The sequence below is a fragment of the Oncorhynchus masou genome, chromosome 32 (assembly GCF_036934945.1).
Source record: "Oncorhynchus masou masou isolate Uvic2021 chromosome 32, UVic_Omas_1.1, whole genome shotgun sequence".
In the NCBI taxonomy this organism is placed as follows: Eukaryota; Metazoa; Chordata; class Actinopteri; order Salmoniformes; family Salmonidae; genus Oncorhynchus; species Oncorhynchus masou.
In genome coordinates this window covers 71215320-71237328 of record NC_088243.1, presented here as the reverse complement: position 1 = coordinate 71237328, position 22009 = coordinate 71215320, and the positions used below count along the sequence as shown (strand labels likewise).

At 45.5% G+C, this 22009-nt stretch overlaps 1 protein-coding gene across 2 annotated transcripts in view; it reads left to right on the top strand.

Moving 5' to 3' along the window:
* LOC135526552 (protein diaphanous homolog 2-like) overlaps positions 1-11824 on the top strand; it is a 728420-nt gene extending 716596 nt beyond the window's left edge. Inside the window, exon 28 of one of the 2 annotated variants that reach the window (XM_064955040.1) lies at positions 10272-11824. In XM_064955040.1, the coding sequence (XP_064811112.1) occupies positions 10272-10336 (65 nt within the window). In that variant the 3' untranslated portion in view covers positions 10337-11824. Of the gene's footprint in view, positions 1-10024; positions 10245-10271 lie in introns of those variants that run through there. The other variant, XM_064955039.1, reaches the window with a different exon arrangement.
* The last annotated feature ends 10185 nt before the right edge of the window (positions 11825-22009 follow it).

The following is a 22009-nucleotide window of genomic DNA, read 5'->3' as shown; positions in this document are numbered from 1 at the left end:
TTGTTTGTGGTGTTTCTGGGAACTCCATTACTCTGCAGCCACCAGCCCTGGGTGAGGCGAGGGAGAAGATTTGAGGGAGAGTTACACTACATGGCCAATAGTATGTGGACACCTGCTCGTCAAAAATCTCATTCCCAAATCATGGGCATTAATATGGAGTTGGTCCCTCCTTTGCTGCTATAACAGCCTCTACTCTTGAGGGGAAGGCTTTCCAATAGATGTTGGAACATTGTGGCAGGGACTTGCATCCATTCAGGCGCAAGAGCCTTCGGGCACTGATGTAGGGTGATTCGGCCTGGCTCGCAGTCGGTGTTCCAATTCATCCCAAAGGTGTTCGATGGGGAGGAGGTCAGGGCTCTGTACAGGTTAGTTAATTTATTCCACACCGGTCTTGACAAACCCTTTCTGTATGGACCACGCTTTGTGCATGGGGGTTTTGTCGTGCTGAATCAGGAAAGGGCCTTCCCTAAACTGTTGCCACAAAGTTGGAAGCACAGAATCATCTAGAATGTCATTGTATACTATAGCATTAAGATTTCCCTTCACTGGAACTAAGAGGCCTAGCCCGAACCATGAAACCATGGCATTGCACATGGTGATCTTAGGCTTGTGTGCAGCTGCTCAGCAACGGAAACCCATTTAATGAAGCTCCCAATGAACAGTTATTGTGCTGACATGGCTTCCAAAGGCAGTTTGGGTTCCAACCGAGGTCAGAAGATTTTTACACGCTTCGCACTTCAGCACTCGGCGGTCCCATTCTGTGAGCTTGTGTGGCCTACCACAGAACCGTTGTTGCTCCTAGACATTAACACTTCACAATAACAGCACTTAGAGATGACAGGGGCAGCTCTAGCAGGGCAGAAATTTTACGAACTGATTTGTTGGAAAGGTAGCATCCTATGACGGTGCCACGTTGAAAGTCACTGAGCTCTTCAGTAAGGCCACTCTACTGCCAATAATTGTCTATGGAGATTGCACGGCTGTGTGCTTTATTTTATAGACCTGTCACAACGGGTGTGGCTGAACTAGCCGAATCCACTAATTTGAAGGGGTGTCCACATACTCTTGTTGAAGCAGCGGCAGGGAGCCTAACTCTCAGAGAACTGGGAGTAAACACTGTGTTGACATGTGGCACAGAAAATATTTAATTACCCCTTATTGCTTTTGTCTCATTGAAATGTAAAGTATTGTGTGTGTGTTTGGGTGGGTTTTGGGGGTGGTAGTGTGTATGGGGACGCGTGCACTTGTGTGTCAAAAAATAATTTGAGTAAGGATTCAGTATGCAGAAAAACCCTATTCAATCACAATCCAGAAGAAACAGAACCTAGGCCCGGTCTGCTGTGTATGTTTTCTCATCCTAAGAGAAGGATGGTGATTATGTTTACCTTATCCACCACTGTTTTCTTAACCCTGATGGATACGAACAGCGTGTCTTTGTAGTTGTCCCAAACCTTGGCTATCCCAGATGGTAATGAACTTTAACATTCATCATCCTGAATCGTCTTTCTGTTTATAGGGATCCCTGGAAGGTCTTACTGGGAAGGCTTTGATAGATGACTGACAGGCTATCCCTTAGCGTTCAGATCACAGGCCCCGCTGATGATGTAATTCTGTGTAATTAGTAAAAGATGACAGTAACACAAAACCCATTATGGGTTTTAATCTCTTTTGGAGGGAACGCACCAGAGATGCGGGAGCTCCCCTATCACTCCATCACAACATGAAATGGCATTTTCTCAGCACGCCTTTCAGCCAATCAGACGAGAGCTGTGTGTGTGTGTGTGTGTGTGTGTGTGTGTGTGTGTGTGTGTGTGTGTGTGTGTGTGTGTGTGTGTGTGTGTGTGTGCGTGTGCTTGCTTGCTTGGTTGCTTGCTTGCTTGCTGTCTCCCTGTGGTGTGGATCATTGTGATACACCCCTTAGAGTGTGTGTGATGTGTACGTCACTCTTTACCCATGCCCCTTGGTGCGCTGCTTTACCACTCGAGAAACAATGCCAGTCATTTGCATTTAATTAAGTTCTGTGAGAGCTAGACAAGTCCCCACTGTAACCAGGAATGCTGTTCTTCTTTTGTCAATTCCTCCTTTCGCCTTCTCTTCTGCTTCTGTGTCTTCACTAACTGAAAGATGTCGCCTCGGGGAGAAGCAGGTAAAGGAAGCCATCAAAACCAGAAGACAGAAATACCATTGAAGTTGTCTGATGTGTGGTTGTCCTTGTAAAGTGTGTGTGTCTATGGGTGTTGGATAAGTGTTTTAATTTCTGTGTAGAGAATAGCTGTAATGGCCACTTTTTGTGCAGTTGTTGTCGCTAGATTGATGTGGGGAGGGAAGATGGGCGTTTATACCTGATGATGCGAACTGGAAGGGTTTTATACCTGACGATGCGAACTGGAAGGGGTTTTAGAATTTATGATGAAAACTGGAGGGGTTTTAGAACTGATGATGCGAACTGGAGGGGTTTTAGAACTGATGATGCGAACTGGAGGGGTTTTAGAACTAATGATGCGAACTGGAAGGGTTTTATACCTGACGATGCGAACTGGAAGGGTTTTAGAACTAATGATGCGAACTGGAGGGGTTTTATACCTGACGATGCGAACTGGAAGGGTTTTATACCTGATGATGCAAACTGGAAGGGTTTTAGAACTGATGATGCGAACTGGAGGGGTTTTTAGACCAGACGATAAGAACTGGAAAGGCTATTGAGAAGCAAATGGTTCCACTCTGAGATATCCTCCGAGGGGCGGTGGTTCCACTCTGAGGTGTCCTCCAAGGGGATATGGTTCCACTCTGAGATATCCTCATAGGGGATATGGTTCCACTCTGAGGTATCCTCATAGGGGATATGGTTCCACTCTGAGGTATCCTCATAGGGGATATGGTTCCACTCTGAGGTATCCTCATAGGGGATGTGGTTCCACTCTGAGGTATCCTCATAGGGGATATGGTTCCACTCTGAGGTATCCTCATGGGGGATATGGTTCCACTCTGAGATATCCTCATAGGGGATATGGTTCCACTCTGAGGTATCCTCATAGGGGATATGGTTCCACTCTGAGGTATCCTCATAGGGGATATGGTTCCACTCTGAGGTATCCTCATAGGGGATATGGTTCCACTCTGAGGTGTCCTCCAAGTGGATATGGTTCCACTCTGAGGTATCCTCATAGGGGATATGGTTCCACTCTGAGGTATCCTCATAGGGGATATGGTTCCACTCTGAGGTGTCCTCCAAGGGGATATGGTTCCACTCTGAGATATCCTCCGAGGGGCGGTGGTTCCACTCTGAGGTGTCCTCCAAGGGGATATGGTTCCACTCTGAGGTATCCTCATAGGGGATATTGTTCCACTCTGAGGTATCCTCATAGGGGATATGGTTCCACTCGGAGGTATCCTCATAGGGGATATGGTTCCACTCTGAGGTATCCTCATAGGGGATATGGTTCCACTCTGAGATATCCTCCGAGGGGCAGTGGTTCCACTCTGAGGTGTCCTCCAAGGGGATATGGTTCCACTCTGAGGTATCCTCATAGGGGATATGGTTCCACTCGGAGGTATCCTCATAGGGGATATGGTTCCACTCTGAGGTGTCCTCTAAGGGGATATGGTTCCACTCTGAGATATCCTCATAGGGGATATGGTTCCACTCTGAGATATCCTCCGAGGGGCGGTTGTTCCACTCTGAGGTATCCTCCAAGGGGATATGGTTCCACTCTGAGGTGTCCTCCAAGGGGATATGGTTCCACTCTGAGGTATCCTCATAGGGGATATGGTTCCACTCGGAGGTATCCTCATAGGGGATATGGTTCCACTCGGAGGTATCCTCATAAGGGATATGGTTCCACTCGGAGGTGTCCTCATAGGGGATATGGTTCCACTCTGAGATATCCTCCGAGGGGCGGTGGTTCCACTTTGAGGTGTCCTCCAAGGGGATATGGTTCCACTCTGAGGTATCCTCATACGGGATATTGTTCCACTCTGAGGTATCCTCATAGGGGATATGGTTCCACTCTGAGGTATCCTCATAGGGGATATGGTTCCACTCGGAGGTATCCTCTTAGGGGATATGGTTCCACTCGGAGGTATCCTCCAAGGGGATATGGTTCCACTCGGAGGTATCCTCCAAGGAGTTATGGTTCCACTCTGAGGTATCCTCCAAGGAGTTATGGTTCCACTCTGAGGTATCCTCATAGGGGATATGGTTCTACTCTGAGGTATCCTCATAGGGGATATGGTTCCACTCGGAGGTATCCTCATAGGGGATATGGTTCCACTCAGAGGTATCCTCATAGGGGATATGGTTCCACTCGGAGGTGTCCTCATAGGAGATATGGTTCCACTCTGAGGTGTCCTCATAGGGGATATGGTTCCACTCTGAGGTATCCTCATAGGGGAGATGCATTTGATTTTACTGCGCAAATTTTTTTTTTCCTTTTTTTTTAAATTTTATTGAACCAGGTAGGCTAGATGAGAACACGTTCTCATTTACAATTGCGACCTGGCCAAGATAAAGCATATCAGTGTGAACAGACAACAACACAGAGTTACACATGGAGTAAACAATAAACAAGTCAATAACATAGTAGAAAAAAAGAGTCTATATGCATTGTGTGCAAAAGGCCCGAGGAGGTAGGCAATTTTACAATTTTGCAGATTAACACTGGAGTGATAAATGATCAGATGGTCATGTGCAAGTAGAGATACTGGTGTGCAAAAGAGCAGAAAAGTAAAGAAATTAAAACAGTATGGGGATGAGGAAGGTAAATTGGGTGGGCTATTTACTGATGGACTATGTACAGCTGCAGCGATCAGTTAGCTGCTCAGATAGCAGATGTTTAAAGTTGGTGAGGGAGATAAGTCTCCAACTTCAGTGATTTTTGCAATTCGTTCCAGTCACAGGCAGCAGAGAACTGGAAGGAAAGGCGGCCAAATGAGGTGTTGGCTTTAGGGATGATCAGTGAGATACACCTGCTGGAGCGCGTGCTACGGGTGGGTGTTGCCATCATGACCAGTGAACTGAGATAAGGCGGAGCTTTACCTAGCATGGACTTGTAGATGACCTGGAGCCAGTGGGTCTGGCGACGAATATGTAGCGAGGGCCAGCCGACTAGAGCATACAGGTCGCAGTGGTGGGTGGTATAAGGTGCTTTAGTAACACAACGGATGGCACTGTGATAAACTGCATCCAGTTTGCTGAGCAAAGTATTGGAAGCTATTTTGTAGATGACATCGCCAAAGTCGAGGATCGGTAGGATAGTCAGTTTTACTAGGGTAAGTTTGGCGGTGTGAGTGAAGGAAGTACAAGCTTCCCCATACCTTTAACAATAGGCTTGATGCAATTACCCATGTTATTTTAAAACTGTTGTGTGGTCTCCTGAATGAAAAGGCAATCTTTTCTGGTAATGGTTTGAATTTTTTGTTTTAATTTCTGCACTCAATGGCTGGCAAACAATGCACCATATAATTTTAAGATGTTTGATTCTCTTGAAGATGTTTTGTGTCTCGTTATGACGACCTTAGAACAGTCATTGGCATTCAACTTGCGGTGATGGTTTGAACCATTTCCAATTTCCACCTTCTACAATCAGTGGCTGGTTCTTCACTCTAATGAACAAGTTCAAGAAGATGTTCAAGTCTCTTCATGTCGACCTTAACGAAGTAGTTTCAATTTAACTTGTGCATTTCCAATGTCAACCTTCCTCACACAATGGCCGGTTGTTTGCCATACCGAACAAGTTCAAGAACATCTTTTTAGTCTTTAGCACATAATGTATAACTTCAAATCTTCAAAGCAATTCCAAACCGAAGACGAAAATAATTTCCTGGAAGTGGTGAAATGTTTGTTTTTTCTAGCTCCATCCTCCTCTTCATCTCTTGGCCATGCCCAGTCCCTCTCCCTTTTGTCTTTCATCTCTCCTCTCTCCTCCTCCTCTTCTCCCTCCCACGTCTGGTAATAGATACAGTCAATTCTGACCCCAGTATTAAAGGGAGGACACTGTATTCTCCAAGCACCGCTGTTCTGATGGGCTCAACGTTAAAGGCGAGCTATCACCCCGAAATGAGGTCACATTGAATGGAATTGCAAATGGCAAAGGTGAGAAATCGGACATAGAGGTTTTCGGGATTTTATAAAAGTTCTTCCTTGGTCTCCCGTTTTTTTTAACATTGGTGGTGGTTTGCGTGGAACATTTGGCGCCTGCGAAAGGAGTTTGAGCTTGCCCCTCAGGCACGTTGAAACCCTTGGAAGCGTTTTTGAAGATGGAATGGATGAAAGAGAGGGTGATTGAGGATTGTCACTCAGATGTTCTTTGCAATACGGAGCATGCCAAGTTCAGAAGGTCGCAGGCTGTAACTTTCACCAACTCAATGCAACAAGAAGCATATAGCACAACTCTCGCTTTCCATGCATATACAGCCTATCTCTCTGGATTTCTCTGCCTCGCTCTCTCTCTCTCTCTCTCTCTCTCTCTCTCTCTCTCTCTCTCTCTCTCTCTCTCTCTCTCTCTCTCTCTCTCGCTTGCTCTCTCTTTCTGTCTCTCTTTCTGTCTCTCTCTCGCTTGCTCTCTTTTCTATCTCTAGGTTCCTGACTCTCTCTTTTATATCTGCTTTGCTTTCTTTCTCTCCCTCTCCCACTCTTTTTCTCTTTTTTTACTCTGTCCCTATCTGCTACCCCCCCACAACACTCTCTCCTCCACCCTTCTCCCCCCTCTCCTCCTGTGCACCATCTGCATGTTCTCACTCCATCTGAGGCGTCTGTTGGGAATCCTGGTGGTGGAGACATATGCACACCGCCGCCGTCACAATCACTCTTAGCTCATTACCTGACGTGATGGATGTAGCCGGCGCCATTAAACAACGCCCAGCCCGGGACGCCTGGCACCCCACAGCTGGCACTGAGTAATGGGCACCACCATGGCAGTGCCAGATTTGGAGACCGCCAGGGGAGGCTCGTGTGGGCGTAGCTAGCTACCTTGTTTCCGTGGATACCTCGCTTCCTGGATACCTCGCTTCCTGGCCATCCAGTGCCGCCCAACCCACCTGCCACCTTGCATGGCGGGGCCGTTGCCATGAGTAGCCATGGGCAGCCCCAGTTGGCCTTTTGGAGGGGAGGAGGTGTTTATATAACTCTTATGGAGAGGTGAGAGTGGGCCGATGCAGCCTACCAAAAGTGTTCTAACTGGTTGGCCCCCAGGGGCAGCCGGAGTGAAACCTCTTACGGAAATATTGAACAACAACGCACCTCATCATGCCTGTCTGAAACTAACCAAAGGAAACCACCTCTCTCTCTCGCTCTCTCCCCTGCTCACTCTCTCGCTCTCTCTCCGTCTCCCCTGCTCGCTCGCTCTCTCCCTCTCCCCTGCTCGCTCGCTCTCTCCCTCTCCCCTGCTCTATCACTATCCCTCTCTCTCTACTGCTCACTCACTCTCTCGCTCTCTCTCCGTCTCCCCTGCTCACTGACTCTCTAGCTCTCTCCCTTGCTCACTCTCTCTCTTTCTCTCCCTCTCCCCTGCTCACTCTCTCGCTCTCTCTCCGTCTCCCCTGCTCACTGACTCTCTAGCTCTCTCCCCTGCTCACTCTCTCGCTCTCTCTCCGGCTCCCCTGCTCGCTCGCTCTCTCCCTCTCCCCTGCTCTATCACTATCCCTCTCTCTCTACTGCTCACTCACTCTCTCTCGCTCTCTCAGTCTCCCCTGCTCACTGACTCCCTAGCTCTCTCTCCTGCTCACTCGCTCTATATCTCTCTCTCCTGCTCACTCGCTCTATATCTCTCTCTCCTGCTCACTCGCACTCTCTCTTCCTCTCCCCTACTTACTCTCTCCCTATCCCCTGCTCACTCTCTCTCTCTCTCTCCCTCTCCCCTGCTCACTCTCTCGCTCTCTCTCCGTCTCCCCTGCTCACTGACTCTCTAGCTCTCTCCCCTGCTCACTCTCTCGCTCTCTCTCCGTCTCCCCTGCTCGCTCGCTCTCTCCCTCTCCCCTGCTCTATCACTATCCCTCTCTCTCTACTGCTCACTCACTCTCTCTCGCTCTCTCGGTCTCCCCTGCTCACTGACTCTCTAGCTCTCTCTCCTGCTCACTCGCTCTATATCTCTCTCTCCTGCTCACTCGCTCTATATCTCTCTCTCCTGCTCACTCGCACTCTCTCTCTTCCTCTCCCCTACTTACTCTCTCCCTATCCCCTGCTCACTCTCTCTCGCTCTCTCTCCCTCTCCCCTGCTCTCTCGCTCTCTCTCCCTCTCCACTGCTCTCTCCCTCTCCCCTGCTCACTTGCGCTCTCTCTCTCTCAATTAAATTTCAATTCAACTTAAGGGCTTTATTGGCATGGAAAACACATGTTTACATTGCCAAAGCAAGTGAAAAACATAATAAACAAAAGTGAAATAAACAATCAAATGAAATAAAAAAATCTCTCTCCCATGCTCACTCGCGCTCTCTCGATCTCTCGCTCTTTCCCTCTCTCTCCCGTTCTCACTAACTCTCTCTCTCTCTCTCCCTCTCTCTCCACTTCTCACTAACTAACTCTCTCTTTCTCTCTCTCTCTCTCTCTCTCTCTCTCTCTCTCTCTCTCTCTCTCTCTCTCTCTCCCCTTCTCACTAACTAACTCTCTCTCTCTCTCTCCCCTTCTCACTAACTAACTCTCTTTCTCTCTCTCTCTCTCTCCCCTACTCACTCCTTCTCTCTCAATTCAATTCGAAGGGCTTTATTGGCATTGGAAACATATTTACATTGCCAAAGCAAGTGAAGCAAGATAAATTGAACAGTAAACATTACACTCACATAAGTTCCAATGGAATAGAGACATTTAAAATTTTATATTATGTCTATATACAGTGTTGTAACGATGTGCAAATAGTTAAAGTACAAAGGGACAATAAATAAACATAAATATGGGTTGTATTTACAATGGTGTTTGTTCTTCTCTTGTTGCCCTTTTCTTGTGACAACAGGTCACAAATAATGCTTCTGTGATGGCACACTGTGGTATTTCACCCAAAAGATATGGGAGTGTATCAAAATTGGATTCGTTTTTTAATTCTTTGTGCCTCTGTTTAATCTGAGGGAAATATGTGTCTCTAATATGGTCATACATTTGGCAGGAGGTTAGGAAGTGCAGCACAGTTTCCACCTCATTTTGTGGGTAGTGTGCAGATAGCCTGTCTTCTCTTGAGAGCCAGGTCTGCCTACGACGGCCTCTCTCAATAGCAAGGCTATGCTCAGTCTGTATATAGTCAAAACTTTCCTTAATTGACTGGGTCAGTCATAGTGGTCAGGTATTCTGCCACTGTGTACTCTCTGTTTAGGGTGAAATAGCATTCTAGTTTGCTCAGTTTTTTTGGTAATTCTTTCCAATGTGTCAAGTAATTATCTTTTTGTTATCTCATGATTTGGTTGGGTCTTATTGTGTTGCTGTCCTGGGCCTCTGTGGGGTGTGTTTATTCTAGAGAGCCCCGGGGCCAGCTTGCTTAGGGGACTCTTCTCCAGGTTCATCTCTCTGTAGGGGTTTGCTTTGTTATGGAAGGTTTGGGAATTGCTTCCTTTTAGGTGGTTGTAGAATTGAACAGCTCTTTTCTGGATTTTGATAATTAGCGACTATCTGCCTAATTATGGTAATTCTGATCTCCTCATCTCCCCTGTTCACTCACACTTTGTCTCTCTCTCTCTCTCTCTCTCTCCCCTGTTCACTCACACTCTGTCTCTCTCTCTCTCTCCCCTGTTCACTCACACTCTGTCTCTCTCTCTCTCTCTCTCCCCTGTTCACTCACACTCTGTCTCTCTCTCTCTCTCTCCCCTGTTCACTCACACTCTGTCTCTCTCTCTCTCTCCCCTGTTCACTCACACTGTCTCTCTCTCTCTCTCCCCTGTTCACTCACACTGTCTCTCTCTCTCTCTCTCTCTCCCCTGTTCACTCACACTCTGTCTCTCTCTCTCTCTCCCCTGTTCACTCGCACTCTGTCTCTCTCTCTCGCTCTCTCCTGCTCACTCGCTCACTCTGTGTGTTGTGTGCTGTGTTTGTGCTCTTCCTTGGCAGTTACTATGACACTAGACGCAAGCACCGCCACTCCAGGCCCCTCTTGTCTCTTCCCCTCCACCATGCTGCTGTCTTCTTAATCAGCTTGGGTTCTGTTATTGATGTTTCTCTCCCTCCTCCTCTCCTACCCCTCACACCCTCTTTGTGTTACTATGACTCTAACAACACTTTCCTGTTCTCTTTTTTTCCCTCTCTCGCTCTCCATCTCCCTCTCGCTCTTTCTTATTTTCTGTCTCTCTCTCTTCAGACACCCGCCGCGCGGTCCTGGAAAGGTCTCGGTCGCGCCACAATGGAAACCCCCAGGCTCGATGATGGCCCGCGCCTACCAGAAGACGTTAGATAAGTGCCAAAGAGGCCTGCGAGGAGAATCTGAGGACGTCTAGTCGGAGGGATGGACCCCAGCTGCGTGGCACACACACACACACACACACACACACACACACACACACACACACACACACACACACACTGCCAGGTCTTGAAGAAAACAAAAGGCCCCTAAAGAATCTAAGAGTAACTGAGAAAACAAGAACAGGACATCATCACACAGGATATTCAATAGTCATAATGTTGGTCTGACTGCCTTACATATTTATTATCTACTTTGTCATGGCTTTGCCTGTACATGACTGTCTAAAGCTTTGGTTGTTTTGGGGAGAGAAAAAACTGTACTTGGTTGCTCAAATTATCATATAGGCTCACAGAACTTCACTATATCTCTCAGACAACCCAACCCTCCTAAATACTGCCACACCTGTCCTCTCATCCCTGGTCATGTACTTCCGATTGGATGCAGATTTGCTTGAATTCTGAAACGTGAGTAGGAATGTAACTAGAGAACAGACATCTCTCCAGTGAGGACTGACCTCTAGTGTATTCTAACTAACCACATCTAACAAAGCTTTCTTTCTCTATTCCGCTTTTATTCAACACATACAGCAATTAACTGTGGCGTGAACAGTGAATTGGTGTGAACCCCTTTATTTGTGAAAGAGTATTTTCCCCCGAATGAATCCGATAATATTATGCATAATATGTCTCACAACAAGGATACAGAACTGTAAATATGCATCAGTGATCTTTAGAGTATATGACTGAATTCTCCATATGTTGTGTTAGAGAAAGCATCATATTCATTGTTTTTTGTTTTTCTCCCAGAGATGTCAAATTCCTTAGTGTGCTAAACATGTTTTTAGATATTTTTGCACATGTATTGAAAATGAAATGCAGATATCTTATTTACATAAGTATTCACACCCCTGAGTCAATACATGTTACACCTTCGATTACAACTGAGTCTTTCTGGGTTAGTCTTTAAGAGCTTTGCACACCTGGATTGTACAATGTCATTCTCAAAACAATTATTTAAGCTCTGTCATGTTGGTTGTTGATCATTGCTAGACAGCCATTTTCAAGTCTTGCCATACATTTTCAAGCTGATTTAAGTCAAAACTGTAACTAGGCCACTCAGATAATTGAGCTCAGATAACTCATGTGTAGAGGTTTGGATTGATTTGAGCCATGTTTTCAATTTAAATGTAAAAAATACAATAATCAGTGCAGTTGACAAGTTGAATCAGGTGTGCTTGTCTAGGGTTACAATAAAAAGTGTACTGTACTGGAGGGCCAGGGTTGAGAAACACTGCCCTAGTCCTTGCCAATGACAAGCATAGCCATAACATGATGCAGCCACCACCATGCTTGAAAATATGAAGAGTGATACACAGTGATGTGTTGTGTTGGATTTGCCACAAACATAATGCTTCCTATTCAGGACATAAAGTTAATTTCTTTGCTATATTTTGTTTCAGTTTTAATTTAGTGCCTTATTGCAAACAGGATGCATGTTTTGGAGTATTTTTATTCTGTACAGGCTTTCTTCTTTTCACTCGTTTAGGTTAGTATTGTGGAGTAACTACAGTGTTCTTGATCCATCCTCAGTTTTCTCCTATCACAGCTATTAAACTCTGGAACAGTTTTAAAGTCACCATTGGCCTCATGGTGAAATCCCTCAGCGATTTCCTTCCTCTCTGGCAACTGAGTTAGGAACTGAGTTCTTTTTACCCATCTACCAATAGGTGCCCTTCTTTGCGAGGCATTGGAAGACATCCCATTTTTGAATCTGTGTTTGAAATTCACTGCTCGTCTGAGGGACCTTACAGATAATTGTATGTGTGAGGAACAGAGATTAAGTAGTTATTCAAAAACCATGTTAAACACCATTATTGCACACAAAGTGAGTCAATGCAACTTATTATGCGACTTGTTAAGCACATTTTTACTCCTGAACTTATTTAGGCTTGCCTTAACAAAGGGGTTGAATACTTATTGACTCAAGATATTTCAGCTTTACATTTTTTATGATTTTGTAAACATTTCTAAAAACACAATTTCACTTTGACATTATGGGGGTATTGTGTGTAGGCAAGTGACAGAAAATCTCAACGTCGTCCATTTTAAATTCTGGCTGTAACACAACAAAATGTAACACAACAAAACTTTCTGAAGGCACTGTACAGTATGCCTCAGCAAAAGGCTGGTTTCCACTAGATAGCACAAGCACAAAGTCCAAATTGGCAATCGTAAAAATACATGGGGGGAAAAAATTTGCTTCTTGGTCCTAATTTAAGGTTAGGATTAGGTTTATGCTTAAGGTTAGCAGTGTGGTTAAAGTTAGGATTAAGGTATAAAATCACTTTTTAAGATGAGAATTTGTATAAAATAAAAATAGGGGGGGTATTATTTTGTGGCTGTGGTAACTAGTGACAACCGCTCTCATTGAGCAGTAGACTACACGAGCCAGTCGAGCTCCTGAATAGCTAACTAGCATGCTAAAACATTAGCCTGTCTTCTCCAGTTAAACTTCTAAATGTGTTAGTGGTTTTGGCTAAGCCTTTAGCTTGTCAGGGAGGTAAAGACGTGCATGGGTTCTCAGGAGGGGGGCTAACATTCTATTGAATTGTGAAACCCTTTCAAATCGTTTTTATTGTGTTCATATTTCTTTCCCATATTTTTTGTGGCTGTGTTATGAAAGGCCTTGTTTCTTGATGTCAGTGCTAAGAGCTTTCCCGTTACTAGCAGTTTCCTAATGGCAGCATAACCTGCCCGGACTTCACACTCATTTGACAAGATGTCATACGAAACAACATGGTCATATGAAAGGGAAAAAAATTGAATGCATAAAGGCTAGTTTGAGCATTCAGTCGACCGCAAGGAAAATAAAGCTCTGAGCAATGTGCTCACATTAGGAGCCATTTGAGATTTTTTCCCCCTCTTTTCCTTATTTTTTTTGTTGTTGCACGGATTAATTCCCACATTCACAGAGTGTGCCTAGAGCATGCTTGTCCCTTCCATGTCTGAGCAGTAAGCAGATGCGAGAGAAATGGTCGCTTTCCCCCACAAGGAAACCGTACCCAGTGGAATACATTGAGGGTCTATGCTGACAACATGGTGGCTGTCTTAGTAAGGGAAGCCTCCACACACCCTCCCTTGACCTACTGCTTATGGCGTGAGTAAATGCTCGCCATAACGTGATGTCTCAATTATGCCATATCACTGCTGGCAAAACTGTGTGCAGAAAATCATGCCTTTCCCAGTGATCGGAACAGAAGCTTGGGAGGAAAGCAGTGGCTGTGCTTGACTTATGACTGAATAGATGAAGATTTGCTGTTTTAACAGTCTCCCAACGTGGTGCCTGATGAGTCGGTTTGTTGCAACCCTCGTCTTCGAAGCCTCACAGGCCCAAGTTTCATCAATTTCATCTATTCATACAGTGCAATGTTCATGACAGTTGCCTGGGAGAAGTGTGCATATTCATGAAATGTGATGAGTCCTATTCAGTTAATATGTAAGATTGGGGTGGTAAGTTACACAGAGGCACACTGTTCCCTACATAGTGTACTAGTTTTGACTGGTGCCCTATGGGCCCTGGTCAAAAGTAGTGCACTACATTGGAATAGGGAATAGGATACCATTTGGGATGCAGAGAGAAACAGAAAGGATACCGTGTTCATGAAGGAGTGTATTTGCCATAGCTTTGGCTTCATATACACTAGAGATCCCCACTGTGGAAAATCCAGCACTGCCAAAGGCACTGATTTGCTTTTTCTAGTAAAAAAATCTCCCTGTGTATTCTGTTTCACCATTACACAGTAAGTAACACACTATTTTCTTAACACTCGATGTGTTGTGAGCCCACACCCAAGGTGTTTCATTTGTAACCCCAATTCCATAAGTTACGTGTGAGTCTGCGTTAAGTGCGATGCTTCTGTTTTTGTTTTTTACATGCCAAGTTTGTATTCAAAACATGAACAACTGTTACAGAATGGTGACTGAATACTCAGTTTTGTTGTATTGTTTTTGTATTTAACAAAAGAAAAAATATCTTTCCTAGTCAAGTGAAATTATAGTTCAGTTTGTACAGAATGAAATCTTGATTTTTCCCTGGTAGCCAACTCTTAAAACAAGTCCATAGTTACATTTACCTTTTACTGCAGTGGGCTAATTAAGGGTCATGCAGAGTGTTTCTTGGTAGTTTTAAAGTAATACTACTTTGAAACAGTAGTATACACCTGTTCCAAATCAGATATAGAGTTGTATAACATTTTGAATCTTCATCCTAGTATTAACTTTTTATACATCACAGAAAACTGAAATATTAAATAAAAAAATAAAAAAATGTTGGAATAGAAACACTTGAGTTTTTGGCATGAAAAAAATAGACGTTTATTAATTATGAATAATGAATAAATTATATGAATAATATTTATAACATTCCACCCATGAGGCCACTAGGTAATTTGACTGCAGGAAGTCCAAAAATTGAAAATTGTGATAACACATACTAGAATGTCATTTTATGCATTTTGGAAATGAATATATCATAGTTTCACTGTATTTGATTTGAAATTGAAGATGGATATCTCATTCTTGATTTACTGGTACAATGAAATCAGAGACTAAAGCTCATTTCCCCATTTGTGATTATTGTATTTTCCCCTGTAGCCTGGTCCCAGATCTGTTAGTGCTGAATAGCCAACTCTCAGCTAAGCAGCACAAACAGATCTGGGACCAAGCTATTTCCCTTGTGCTGAAGGGTGATAAATGTGTGCTGTGTATGCATTAAGAGGAGCAACAGTGTAGCAGGTGGCAACAGTAACCTGTAAAGGGACTGAACCACCAGTGGTATTAAAGGATCCCCTGACTGGGCCAAACCATCTCCCTCTGACTGGCCCAAACCATCTCCCTCTGACTGGGCCAAACCATCTCCCTCTGACTGGGCCAAACCATCTCCTGCTCACCCTGAATTTTGGATATTCTTACTTGAGATCTGCACTACGGTTTCCATATTAAGTACATGCTTCACTAATACGTCTCTTATTGACATGAAAGTTAAATTATTGTTAGGAAAGTCTGAATTGCGCAAGTCATTGAGGAGACAGGGGCTTGTGAATCTATTAGGTGCCATTCATTTGGTGTGAATTGATTACTAGCTCAATCAGGAAGAGAGTGAATGTTTGGATCAACGTTCACACTTTTTGTTGGTGCACTTTAACTTTCCATTATTCTGCTAACCTACGGAATGGTTTGATTTGAATTTCATGAATGCTGCCTTACCACAGAAAGGGAGTGAATTACTTCCAAATAGTTCAATGCTAAATAAATACATTTTGTTAGTCCTTCATACTGTAATTTGTAAAATGATGACATGATGAATAAAGAAAATATAAAGTAACAGTGTTGCCGTGATGTATGATGTATGATACCATGGCCCTGCCTACCCTCGACCTTCACATTGACTAGGTTTTTATTGGCTTGAAAAATATATTTGTAGCATCTTTACGTTTATTTTTATCCATAAGGAAAAAAAACATTTTAACGGTTATGCACACGGTTCCTGACTAAAGTATGTTATGGAATATCACACAAAATAATAACCACGTTGTTATATAAACTGATTTCTGAAAGATGTGTCATCTTTATCATTGACTGGTGCCTATTTTATTAGTATAAGTACAAACTGTGATTTTTACCAACCCCTGTTTAAATGTCTATTTGCCTGATCTAATCACAGAGTATCACCTGTAATTTTGGTAACACTTAACCAAGTGTTATTTTTACCAAGTGTTAATTTAATGTGGGTAACCCTTCAGCTGACTTGTATAATGATTTATTATGAGACTGTTAATTTCATTCTAACTTAAAGTAACTGTCCATTGAAAATCTCTTTCAAAAGTTCATATTCTCTTCACTTATACCAAAATAATATTGTTTACCCATCCTATACACATATTTGGGGCCAAAGCATAAATTGTAGAAAAAAAACACTTAAAACTTGAATCTCAGTTTCAAAAATAGTTTCAAAAATACTTGTTATTTCCTCATAAATGATGATGTCATTGCCTGAAGAGGATGAGCTGGCCAATCTGTGGTTTATTCACATTCATATTTTTAATGACCGTTATGCGCCCACACCATTCTGTTGTTGCATTGCACCCACAGAAAAGCATGTTAAAAGCTTTTTAACATGCTTAATTACCTTTTTTTTGGAAGGAAAACTATTTCACTAATATTATAATTAATTATAGGTTATATTTCATAGAAATCTGGAAACACTGGGAAGTTACTTTAAAATGTTTTTGTTCTTGTGAGAATCATTCTGAGATTAGACATTATAAAGGGGTTAAAACAAGTCTTGCAATGCATTATAGCGTCTTCATAATGCATTATAGCCTTCAGCTATAGCCTTGCTATGGCAGAGCAGATGATACCTGAACCTGATGATGACAAGTCTTGCAATGCATTATAGCTTCTTCATAATGCATTATAGCTTCTTCATAATGCGTTATAGCTTCTTCATAATGCGTTATAGCTTCTTCATAATGCGTTATAGCTTCTTCATAATGCATTATAGCTTCTTCATAATGCGTTATAGCTACATGCTGTAAGTAAAGTACAGCTTTCCTCACTTTCTTCCATAGCGGTCTCCCTTCGATGACAGAGCAGATGATACCTGTACCCGGCTGATTTATGGACAGGGACTGCTGAGTGCTAGCGGTGTTAGTGCGTGATAAATGAGACTGCCTAGAAAGGCAACATATTTGGAGCTTCACACTCCAGTCCTTCATCTTGCACTGTGTCAAAGGCAAGAAGACAAGACTGTCAGGTCTAACTGTAGCTTAGGGAAATGACCATCAACCCATGAAGTTGGCACAGGAATAAGGAAAATATTTATCTTCAGACACTGAAGAATGCCATGCTTTCCTTGCATTGAAGTAAGTTGGATTTTTATTTTTTTGCGGGTTGTCAATATTGTTGCTGCTGTTTGCCTCAGAAGTACACATGGCATTGTTAGCCTACTTATTTTGTGGTGAAGATTTTGAAGAGTGGATATTTTACTTGTAAGAAAACGGAATGTTATATTTCAGTTTTTGTTAGCAAGTAACATTTTGTTGTACTTTGCCAAGACACAAGGAAGGTCTTTAAACTAGGTACAGAAGGATAGTGTGTGGGTGTGTGTATGTGATCCTCATCTCATCTCTTTCTGTCCCTGGAGTGCCTCTTAAATGGATGGGGGGAGAGCTGTTCCTGTCCTAGCCTCTTAGTGTTACTCCCCATTCCCCTCCTCCCCCCTTCTACCCGTGACACTCCAATGGCGTGTTCACTCCCTGCGCACAGACGTGACATCATCATATGAGGGGCTGACATCAAAACGTGACTCCTGGCCACAAGGGTCTTCTCTCTATCTCACACTCATACACACACACACACACACACACACACACACACACACACTCAGAGGCTTAAACACACTGAAACGTGCACTACGTTCTTCATTCTTCTTAAAGCACTCAGTGATCATTTTCATTTCCATCTCAATCTGCTGGAGGAGTGTGGAGACAGTCTTCTGGAGGAGTGTGGAGACAGTCTTCTGGAGGAGTGTGGAGACAGTCTTCTGGAGGAGTGTGGAGACAGTCTTCTGGAGGAGTGTGGAGACAGTCTTCTGGAGGAGTGTGGAGACAGTCTTCTGGAGGAGTGTGGAGACAGTCTTCTGGAGGAGTGTGGAGACAGTCTTCTGGAGGAGTGTGGAGACTGTCTGCTGGAGACAGTCTTCTGGAGGAGTGTGGTGACAGTCTTCTGGAGGAGTGTGGAGACAGTCTTCTGGAGGAGTGTGGAGACTGTCTGCTGGAGGAGTGTGGAGACTGTCTCCTGGAGACTGTCTGCTGGAGGAGTGTGGAGTCTATCTGCTGGAGACAGTCTCCTGCAGGAGTGTGGAGACTGTCTGCTGGAGACTGTCTGCTGCAGGAGTGGAGACTGTCTGCTGGAGACTGTCTGCTGGAGGAGTGTGGAGACTGTGCTGGAGGAGTGTGGAGACTGTCTGCTGGAGACAGTCTGCTGGAGGAGTGTGAAGACTGTCTGCTGGAGACAGTCTGCTGGAGGAGCGTGAAGACTGTCTGCTGGAGACTGTCTGCTGCAGGAGTGGAGACTGTCTGCTGGAGACTGTCTGCTGGAGGAGTGTGAAGACTGTCTGCTGGAGACAGTCTGCTGGAGGAGCGTGAAGACTGTCTGCTGGAGACAGTCTGCTGGAGGAGTGTGGAGACTGTCTGCTGGAGGAGTGTGGAGACTGTCTGCTGGAGACAGTCTGCTGGAGGAGTCTGAAGACTGTCTGCTGGAGACAGTCTGCTGGAGGAGCGTGAAGACTGTCTGCTGGAGACAGTCTGCTGGAGAAGCGTGAAGACTGTCTGCTGGAGACAGTCTGCTGGAGGAGTGTGGAGACTGTCTGCTGGAGGAGTGTGGAGACTGTCTGCTGGAGGAGTGTGGAGACTGTCTGCTGGAGGAGCAGGGGGACAGATGGAGGCTTAGCTCCAGACAAGCTGTGATCTCCAGTTAGAAATGTACGGCGGCGGAACACAAACCGAATTATGTTGATTGTTGATTCTTGGAGGTTTATTTGTAGTCGTCTGGAACTATAAGCCCCAGACCAGACCACATCCTTAGAATGTAGTACACTGTTTTTCTTAATATGGTTTGAGTGTGAGGAACTTTACTCAGTTAGCAAGGAACTTTGTTTTTACACACCAGCTACCTTGTCACGCCCTGGTCGAAGTATATTGTGTTTGTCTTTATTTATTTGGTCAGGCCGGGGTGTGACATGGGTTTATTGTGGTGTGTTTTGTCTTGGGGTTTTGTTAGGTATTGGGTGTTTGGCTTAGTGGGGGTATCTAGCATAGTCTATGTCTGTCTGGAGTGGTTCTCAATCAGAGGCAGGTGTTTATCGTTGTCTCTGATTGGGAACCATATTTAGGCAGCCATATTCTTTGAGTATTTCGTGGGTGATTGTTCCTGTCTCTGTGTTTGTGTTCACCAGATAGGCTGTATAGGTTTTCACGTTCGTTCATTGTTTTGTTAGTTATTTCATGTCTAGTTCCTTTTATTAAAGAACATGAATAACCACCACGCTGCATTTTGGTCTGCTTCTCCTTCACCAGACGAAAGCCGTAACAGAATCACCCACCACAACAGGACCAAGCGGCGTGGTAACAGGCAACAGCAACAGCAGGAGCAGCAAAGAGAGGAATGGACATGGGAGGACGAATTGGACGGAGAAGGACCCTGGGCTCAGCTTGGAGAATATCGACGCTCCAAAGAAGAACTGGAGGCGGAGAAGCTGAGAGGCGCTGGTATGAGGAGGCAGCACGGCGGCGCGGAAGGAAGCCCGAGAGTCACCCCCCAAAATTTCTTGGGGGGCTCAGGGAGAGTGTGGCAGAGTCAGGAGTCAGACCTGAGCCAACTCTCCCTGGTTATCGTGAGGAGCCAAGGAGGAGACCAGAACCAGAGCCGGTGTTGGAGGTGAGCGAAGCAGAGACTGTGAAGGAGTTAATGGGGAGATTGGAGGAGAGAGAAATGAGGGAGTTGCTGTGTTGGTGCTTTAAACATGGAATTCGCCCGACGGAGCGTGTCGGGGATTTGATGGCACCTGGGTCAGCGCTCCATACTCGTCCTGAGGTGCGTGTTAGTCGGCTGGTGAAGTTGGTGCCAGCCTCACGCACCAGGCCTCCTGTGCACCTCCCTGGCCTTGCACGTCCTGTGTCAGCCCTGCTCTCAAGATCTCCAGTATGCCTTCACGGTCTAGCCCATCCTGTGCCACCTCCACACACCAGCCCTCCGGTGGCAGCTCCCCGCACCAGGCTTCCTGTGCGTGTCCTCAGCCCAGTACCGCCAGCACCACGCATCAAGCCTACAGTGCGCCTCGCCTCTCCAGCGCTGCCAGAGCCTTCCTCTCCTGCGCTGCCGGAGTCTCCCGCCTCTCCTGCGCTGCCCGAGCCTTCCTCCTCTTCTGCGCTGCCGGAGTCTCCCGCCTGTTCGGCGCTGCCAGAGCCTTCCTCCTCTACAGCGCTGCTGGAGTCTCCTGCCTGTTCAGCGCAGCCAGAGCTGCCAGCCTGCATGGAGCAGTCTGCATGGAGCAGCCAGAGCTGCCAGTCTGCATGGAGCAGCCAGAGCTGCCAGTCTGCATGGAGCAGCCAGAGCTGTCAGTCTGCAAGGAGCTGCCAGTCTGCAAGGAGCTGCCAGTCTGCAAGGAGCTGCCAGTCTGCAAGGAGCTGCCAGTCTGCAAGAAGCTGCCAGTCTGCAAGAAGCCGCCAGAGCTGTCAGTCTGCATGGAGCAGCCAGAGCCGCCAGTCAGCATGGAACAGCCAGAGCTGCCAGTCAGCATGGAGCAGCCAGATCCGTCAGTCTGCCAGACTCTTCCAGATCCTCCAGTCAGCCAGACTCTTCCAGATCCGCCAGTCAGCCAGGATCTGCCAGAACCGCCAGCCAGCCAGGATCTGCCGGATCGAACTACCTGCCTGAGCTTCCTCTCAGTGCTGGGCTTCCTCTCAGTGCTGAGCTTCCCCTCAGTGCTGAGCTTCCCCTCAGTCCCGAGCTACCCCTCAGTCCCGAGCTACCCCTCAGTCCCGAGCTGCCCCTCAGTCCCGAGCTGCCCCTCATTCCAGTGGGGTTCTGGGTGAGGACTACTAGGCCATGGTTGGCAGCGAGGGTGGACTATCCAAGGACGCGAGGAGGAGGGACTAAGACATTGATAGAGTGGGGTCCACGTCCTGCACCGGAGCCGCCACGATGGACAGACGCCCACCCAGACCCTCCCCTATGGTTTTTGGTGTGCGTCCGGGAGTCCGCACCTTAGGGGGGGGGGTTCTGTCACGCCCTGGTCAAAGTATATTGTGTTTGTCTTTATTTATTTGGTCAGGCCGGGGTGTGACATGGGTTTATTGTGGTGTGTTTTGTCTTGGGGTTTTGTTAGTTATTGGGTGTGTGGCTTAGTGGGGGTATCTAGCATAGTCTGTCTGGAGTTGTTCTCAATCAGAGGCAGGTGTTTATCGTTGTCTCTGATTGGGAACCATATTTAGGCAGCCATATTCTTTGAGTATTTCTTGGGTGATTGTTCCTGTCTCTGTGTTTGTGTTCACCAGATAGGCTGTATAGGTTTTCACGTTCGTTCATTGTTTTGTTAGTTATTTCATGTCTAGTTCCTTTTATTAAAGAACATGAATAACCACCACGCTGCATTTTGGTCCGCTTCTCCTTCACCAGACGAAAGCCGTAACATACCTACTGCTACTAGCTTTGGGGCAGACCATGACTATGCACTAACTCTGCCCTCATTCTGCTGTTCTTTATTATTTCAAATCAAATCAAATTGTATTTGTCACATGTGCTGAATACAGCAGGTGTAGACCTTACAGTGAAATGCTTACTTACAAGCCCTTAACCAACAATGCAGTTTTAAGAAAATACTCCACAAAAAAGTAAGAGATAAGAACAACAAATAATTAAAGAGCAGCAGTAAATAACAATAGTGAGGCTATATACAGGGGGTACCGGTATAGAGTCAATGTGCGGGGGAACCAGGGTTGAGATAATTGAGGTAATATGTACATGTAGGTAGAGTTACTAAAGTGACTATGCATAGATAATAACAGAGTAGCA